At 36.6% G+C, this 8200-nt stretch overlaps 2 protein-coding genes across 2 annotated transcripts; one reads left to right on the top strand and one right to left on the bottom strand.

Annotated features, from left to right (window-relative positions):
• The first annotated feature begins 3399 nt into the window (after positions 1-3399).
• Positions 3400-7047, top strand: LOC129751955 (nucleolar complex protein 4 homolog A). Its single transcript, XM_055747749.1, has 5 exons — positions 3400-3670; positions 3875-3992; positions 4487-5446; positions 5515-5708; positions 5777-7047. The coding sequence occupies exons 1-5, from the start codon at positions 3506-3508 to the stop codon at positions 5894-5896; spliced, it is 1557 nt and encodes a 518-aa protein (XP_055603724.1). The 5' UTR covers positions 3400-3505; the 3' UTR covers positions 5897-7047.
• A 405-nt stretch (positions 7048-7452) lies between these two features.
• On the bottom strand, positions 7453-8200 carry LOC129756847 (uncharacterized protein C1orf131 homolog). Its single transcript, XM_055753875.1, has one exon. It carries the CDS (start codon positions 8099-8101, stop codon positions 7508-7510), a length of 594 nt encoding a protein of 197 aa, XP_055609850.1. The 5' UTR covers positions 8102-8200; the 3' UTR covers positions 7453-7507.

An 8200-nucleotide genomic window follows, 5' to 3' on the forward strand; every position in this document is an offset into this window, starting at 1 on the left:
CAGTTTTTCCGCTCGCTACACGCTTAGCTCAGATAAGTCTATTCGATGTTTATTAAAGCCTATAGCTTAGAATGCCACATTCTCCCCTTGCTGAAAATAAGATATGCTTGAGTAACCTGAGGCCAACGGTGTCAAAGTTCAAGTCTTCCACTTTCTTATGATTCAAATGTATGCAACCAATATATTTAAGACCTGTTTATATTCTTCTTTTTTTTTTTGAAAACATGATTATCATCAAAATTATATTAATGCTGGTTTGACAAATAAACACCACCTTCTCCTTGTTTATAATTAATAACCAGTGGCTCGTTTTTCTTTGCTTCGCCATATTTTGAATCCATTCCAACTATGTATAAACTTTTCATATTTTTGCACAACATATTAACCTCGACTATAATTTTCAGGATTTCCGGAAGCTAATAAACCATATAAATTTCTATCATTGCTCATTCTCCCCTTGCCTGAAAAAGCCCAACTATAATCTTACAATAAAATCCCTGTGTTTCGTTAATTTTCAGTTTTACTGTATTTTTTTGTACATCATTAACTTCTATTGTGCAACATCACGTCATATAAATTTCTTATTTTAGCTAGTTATATTTGTTCTCTGATTCACTCTTCTTATTCTTCAGATGATGTTCTGTTTTTTTTTTGCTTAGATATTTTAAACTTCGATATCGGCACAGCCATGAGTGTGCATTGTTTTGGGCTAAACTTGATTTCAATACCGGCACTGCCATGAGCTAAACTCGGCTAAAGTGCATTGTTTTGGGCAAAACCTGCCTTAACTTGATTTCAATACCGGCACTGCCATGAGCTAAACTCGGCTAAAGTGCATTGTTTTAGGCTAAACCTGCCTTTACTTGATTTCAATACCGGCACTGCCATGAGCTAAACTCGGCTAAAGTGCATTGTTTTGGGCTAAACCTGCCTTTACTTGATTTCAATACCGGCACTGCCATGAGCTAAACTCGGCTAAAGTGCATTGTTTTAGGCTAAACCTGCCTTTACTTGATTTCAATACCGGCACTGCCATGAGCTAAACTCGGCTAAAGTGCATTGTTTTGGGCTAAACCTGCCTTTACTTGATTTCAATACCGGCACTGCCATGAGCTTAACTCGGCTAAAGTGCATTGCCATGGGCTAAACCTGGCTTTACTTGATTTCAATACCGGCACTGCCATGAGCTAAACTCGGCTAAAGTGCATTTGACATGAGTAAATTCATGGGTTATTTTATTTCTGAGTTTTTTCTTTTTTTTTTTTCATTTCTGTTTAAGTATAATTTTTTTTAATACAATTTTATTTCCATTTAATTGCTTTTTTTTTATTTTATTTTAAGTATGCCTTTTTCTACTTTTATCTTAATTTTAGTTTAATTTAAGTTACATTAATTTTATCCTGATTTTTTTTCATTTAATAAATTTAATTGATTTAATTTTAATTTAATTTTAATTTAATTTTAATTTAATTTTAATTTAATTTTAATTTAATTTTAATTTAATTTTAATTTAATTTTAATTTAATTTTAATTTAATTTTAATTTAATTTTAATTTAATTTTAATTTAATTTTAATTTAATTTTAATTTAATTTAATTTAATTTAATTTTAATTTAATTTTAATTTAATTTTAATTTAATTTTAATTTAATTTTAATTTAATTTTAATTTAATTTTAATTTAATTTTAATTTAATTTTAATTTAATTTTAATTTAATTTTAATTTAATTTTAATTTAATTTTAATTTAATTTTAATTTAATTTTAATTTAATTTTAATTTAATTTTAATTTAATTTTAATTTAATTTTGATTTAATTTTAATTTAATTTAATTTAATTTGAATTTAATTTTAATTTAATTTCAATTTAATTCAGATTTTAAAATTCTTTTCAAGATTTTCTTCTGTGTTGGAAATTGATATTTCACATCTCACATTCATTTCAGTTCAATTTGTAAAAATCAATAAGAAACATTCGAAAACTCAGTTCTTCATATTATTGGAAAGGTACTCATTTGAAAAACATACATATATATTTTGGGGTAATATTGACTAATATAGATATTATGTGGTAATATTAATCTGTGGTAATAATGCATAGAATAAAACAACTTTTGTGTTTCATTGTCGTGACGTGTATCTTGTTTCAAAACTTGCTGCACAGACTGTCTATCAATGATTGGCCGTCGTTGATTTTGAAATTGACGGCCATTTGTATTCAATTTTTGTCACTCACCTATTGTAATACACAACCTCCACGGTACAAAACCACACAACAGCTTCCAACGAAAACATCTTTCTCGATCTATTTCTTGTTGCCATACCTCAAAACAACTCTGGCACCTGAAGCTAAATTTTATAACGACCGCAGCTGCTTCCAAAAAAAACTAATTTCGACCAGGTCCTACTGCCTCCGTACACAAAGGACAATTCCATCCTGGCTTGAATCGCCAATGTGAAATCTGGACTGGTTCGTATAAAGGTCCTCCGATTACCGACTCGTTGAGCTCGTTCATCCAGTTTTTCCGCTCGCTACACGCTTAGCTCAGATAAGTCTATTCGATGTTTATTAAAGCCTATAGCTTAGAATGCCACAGCTATTACCCATCAAACAACCTGCCTGAGATAATTTACGTATTGAACCATGGGTGAGCGAATTTCAAAAACCGACCATGCGCATACAAGAATAATAATGATATAACCTAATAATAATGAAAAAGGAACACATCAACGGACTTCACGACTCATGTCTCCCGATCTTCGTTGAAACTGGACCATCTCATCCAAACCCAAGCACGCCCAAGGCAGGATCTGGATAGTCCTTTGCCGCTGGTAGTGTTCGTGATATTATGCTGGTTGTTTCACCAACACTTTTCAGTTTTGGGACAATAATTAATCTTAAAAACGACCATGTGTGTCGAACGGCTGCCCGTACATTTTTGTACCGATAGTTTTTTAGGTTAATTGTCCCGTCTCATCTGTACACGCTCAGCAAGTGTGGGTAAGAAATGTCAAAAACAATACGCTATAGTCCTATTTGCCGCTGGTAGTGTTCGTGATTTTTTGCTGGTTGTTTCACCAACACTTTTCAGTTTTGGGACAATTAACCTCAAAAACGACCATGTGTGTCGACCGGCTGCCCGTTTTTTGTACTGAGAGTTTTTGAGGTTAATTGTCCCGTCTCATCTGCACACGCTCAGTAAGTGTGCGTAAGAAATGTCAAAAACAACTCTATTGGACAATTGGTGGGCTTGAACCCAAAATATTCCTTAGCTAAATTGATCCAAAAAATAATGGCTGATAAATTGTGAGCGTGCAAAATTCGTTCAACATGACAAAATTCACGCGCCTGGCATCCCTGCCTGGCGCTGTCACTGTCAAAAATTTCAGTTCGACCATCAACCGCAGCCAGCTTGCACGCACGCAAATTTCGCCTGTTGGTTGGTGGTGCAGTGCGTTTTTTCCCCATAAATTAGAATAAATAAATTCAGCCTGGAGCAGAGCAAAATGTCGGCAACAGCAGTAGCACCAGTGTCCGGAACCCAACAGGGATACGGCGCCGTCTCAGGTGCCAAGGCGATGGGCAAACAGCTGAAGCTGAAAGCGAACGAGTTTCTGGCCCAGCCCAGGAATTGCGGCCACCATCTGGAGGAAATCATCAGCTACTTGAAGGTGAGTTGATTTTTTCGTCATTATTTTTTTTCTTTCTGTTTCTACACGGCTCGCTTTCAGTTCTACTTGAAAGCAATTTTGAAACGAAGGTGAGAAACCAGTTTTCAACTGGTTCCATGATTGTTGATTGTTTTTCGTTTTCGAAAAACGCATGCAGCCGTCAGTGCCCTAATTTTTCGGAATTTGGATTATATTTTTCACCAGGAATGTAACGCTAGGAAGACTTCCACAACGGTGGGGCTGCTAACCCTGGAGACCATTTTTACCGAGTTGTTACGGCGTAACGAGATGCGAATTGTGGTACAGCCGCTTAAGCCCATGGGTATGTTTATTTTTATATTTTCCTTGATATTGTTGGTAAAAGAGGATGCTATTGGACACAATTTTTCAAGAGGACCGGATTCAACGGGATAAATTTCCGATTTATTTCCATCTTTAACCTTGATGAACCCTGGTCGATGATATTAAATTATAATTCTTTGATTATTTTATCATTTTAATATTGTACAATTAATTTAGCGATTCGATAAGAGATAGCGTTGCTGATGTTTGATTAGCCTTTTTATATTATTACTTTGTTCTATTGGTACACTCTTTATATATGAAGTTTTTTTTATTCAAATTTAGCATTGAATTGGATATTAAACCAAAACAATTTCCCTGTCGCTACCGCAATTAGTTCCCTACCTAAAGAAAGTTTTTTTATTATCAACTGATTCAACGATTTCTGAATGTTTGTATTTATCGAGCCTCGTATATTAAATTCTACATAAAGCTGCTTTCAAAGGCTCAAAATATAAAATTTGATTTTCGCAGAACACAACTCGGAGGTGACTCATAAACAATGGCTTCAAGCCCAATACAAGGAGACCTTCAGTGCCATTCTGGAGGCATTCGCAAGCGAACGGCCCATCGAAAGTGCCCAAGCACTGGCCACGGCGATGAAGTTGATTGTGGCCGAAACCGAATGTCCTCTGGATGGAACCACGGATTCCACTCGTTTTCCGCTGGCGAGATTGAAACACGTCTTGCTGACTATGCTCTCATCGGAACGACTCAATACCCATCTGTTCAGCCGGTTCCAGGAATACGCATCTCATTTGGACATCATCTATTTTTGCTGGAAAATCCTGCCATCGGCAGCACCGAAAGAGTTTAGTCCAAGTAGCGTATTCATTCAAAATTTCTTGGCTCTGATGGGAACTGTCTGTTTTGGCCAGGATATACTCCAGGAAGCTCCCAATTGCCTGTGCGTATCAGTCCAGCTGGACTATCCCTATGTGAGGAAACAAATCAATAAAACTTGGTCCTGCGTAATGAATTGGAAGCATGATGAAACGACTCATCGCCAGGTGTTGATCCTTTTGCTGGAAAAAATCATGTCCCATTTGGAGAAGCCCGTTTTGCTAACCGATTTCTTGATGGATTCTTTGGACGTCGGCGGAGCTATCAGTTTACTTGCTCTACAGGGTATTTTTGTACTAATCCAGCAACACAATCTGACCTACCCGAACATCTACGAGAAGCTGTACTCGATGTTCGAACCGGAGATCTTCCATACCAAGTTCAAGGCGCGTCTCTTCTATCTGGCTGATATTTTCCTAAGCTCAAGTCATCTTCCGGAAGGTTTAGTTGCGGCATTCGTCAAACGTTTAGCCAGGCTGGCTTTGATAGCACCGCCCCAAGACATTGTGATTATCCTTAGATTTATCGGCAACTTGATAATGCGACATCCCGCTTTGAAACGACTGATGTTCCATCCCACTGGAGGCGAAGGTATGCCCTGAGAAATGCTTTCAAAAATTAAAATAGCATGTTTTTAATACTCTTAACATTCATTTCAGTATCTCAAGATCCTTTTATAATGGACGAGCGGGATCCTATCAAATCGAACGCCCTGGAAAGCTCGCTCTGGGAAGTTGCCGCACTTCAGTCGCATGTAATACCGTCTGTTGCCACAGCTGCCAAATTTATTTCCAATCCATTTCCCAACGTTGAGTGGGATCTGGCCTCGGTGTTGGAAGTCAATGAGAATGATGTAAGTTTGCCGGACAAAGTTCTCCAATTATACCTTTCTCAAGTCTAACCCCGATCCTTACTTTACAGATCTTTGATAAAGAAATAGCGAAAAAATCCAAAGAATATGCCTTAAACTTGGAGCGACCCAGTTCGATGTTTACGACATGTGGCGGCGAAAAAACTTCTCAGTACTGGAAGCTTTTTTAAGAGGAAAAAAAAGCTCACCGCAACAGGTGCTTTTTATTACGATTTTCAATACCTTATGAAATGTTTCAGTGTGGATTCCTAACCTACCGTTTAGGAAGCTGTAAGTATGTTTTTCGTTATTGATCTGGACGAAATTTTTTTCTGAACATGTGTCACACAAAATAGAGTTCCGAATGTTCAACCCAACAAATTAGTTTTAACAAAACGAAGCCACGCCGTAAATTCGTCGTTTTACAGTTGGAGTCATAAATGATTATGAATTGTGGTTCTATATTGGGGTTTTTGATTGGTAAACGTCGAATTTAAAGCAATCAACGTTATGCGGGATAAGTAATTGAACCTACTAATATTCGAATAAACAGGACAAGCATCGTAAAATAATTACCACGTATTTATCAGATACACAACAATAGTACATAACACTATCAAGCAGATATGTTACCTAATAATAAATGACACAAATATGTATAACTTTAGTCTTAGCAGAACGTCAAAAATAAATGTTCCTACTGCATATAGGCCTCATGGCGTTCGAAAATGGACGAAGATGGTGTATCCATAATCTTTCGCGGCTAACTTGAAGCCATCCTGTTGCGATTAATGTGTTGTATCCTACAGCTTATCTAGGCACATTCTATTATCGTCCAAATATGGAAGGGCACGGATGAGCCGTTGCAAGGATGTGGTTACAAAGAAACCAATCTGATTTAATTTCCCTCAAACAGCGTGTACAACAATCTGAGTTCTGTTAATATGTTTTGTTTATGTTATCGTTTCATCGCTCTTTGGCAGATGTATGTATTTTCTGCAAGAATCCTAGATTCGTTGTAAGAATATTTCACTTTCAAGAAAAAAATGGCAAACGTTGAAAACTACACAACAAACCCTTTTAACAAAACGTGATGGTAGAACAAACTGACTAACGGGAGCAGTCCTGGACTGCCATTTTCTTTTTCTCCGCTTCGAGTGGCGTAACGCTAGAGTTTAAAAGATAAAAAATGATACTAGGGTATTTTAAATGATAAAATAGAAATCACAAACCGCATAGACAAACATCTATGACTGGAATCTTTTAAAACAGGTGCCATGTGGACATGGATTGTGAAAAGGATAGATAAACTGGTATAAATGAAATACATTTTCAAATTCAATTTTTTATCGTTCGTCTTCATTGTAAATTGTGAAATAATCCTATCGAATCTAGTTTTGGACCTTTTGCTTTTCTTGGTCTTTGCACCTTCTTGTTCATAACCATAGCATTCGTGATCTCATGATCTGTGAAGTTCTGATAAAAACAGAGTTGACATTAAAAACTATTATATTCAAAATTCTAAAGAAATTTGCTTTTCACTTTTACAATCCTAATTTTTTTTTTCAAGACATGTATTATTGACATCAATGATGTTTCAGAAGAAGTCTTAAGTTATTTGTAGGGCTTTTTAATATTGGTATTTATACATTACATTCATATTTCTACAGTATCTGGTAAGGTTCAAAATAAGGACTTTTTCGAAATCAAACAAAAGATTGGGTATTTAATACTTAAAAAATGTATTCTTCTATGCACTAATTTTCAACAAATGATTAAGTTCTACCAACCACCCCATAATTTCAAGGCTTCCGTCGCTTCTTCCCACCAATTTTAGGATTCACGACTCCGTAATGCCTAGTGACCGAACCAGAATCAGTGGCTTTCTTCCGAGCACGCTGCTGCTGTTCCTGGAACGATTTTATAGCTCCAAAACTCCGGCCCCTGCGACGTCGATTGGTTCGGTCGGTTTCCTCCTTCTCTCGTTTCCGTTCCAGAAGTATCTCTTTATAGTTTCGATACTTGTTTTTCGGCGGTTTCGCTCCCAGCTTGATGGCCAGCGCTACCTGAGCCTCGTGTTTGGTTTCCTTATCCAAACCGGATATGCCGAAATTGATTACCTCTTTTCGGGCCCGGCTAATGTCGAATGTCTCCGGTTCCTTCCTAGCTGGCTTCCGGCGACGAGCATTGGAGAATATGTCATCGATGTTTTCCTCTTCATCAGTGTTGTCCTGGTCGGGTTCTGCTGGTGCTTCCGGTTTTTTATACTTTGGTTTGGATGCTTTTGCCTTTTTTGGTTCATACACGGTAACCTTGATGGATTGTGGAACGGCTTTTCCCTGCATCAGTAACGATGCTTTCGTTAGAATGGGTTTAAAGTCTATAGTAGAAGACATTTTAATTTCATTAGGATTTTACAACCGATTTTAAAAAAAATCCCGAGAAACGAGGGGAAGACGACCCTCGCGTGGATTTCTATTTTGTAAACATTACAC

The sequence above is a fragment of the Uranotaenia lowii genome, chromosome 3 (genome assembly GCF_029784155.1).
Source record: "Uranotaenia lowii strain MFRU-FL chromosome 3, ASM2978415v1, whole genome shotgun sequence".
Taxonomy (NCBI): domain Eukaryota; kingdom Metazoa; phylum Arthropoda; class Insecta; order Diptera; family Culicidae; genus Uranotaenia; species Uranotaenia lowii.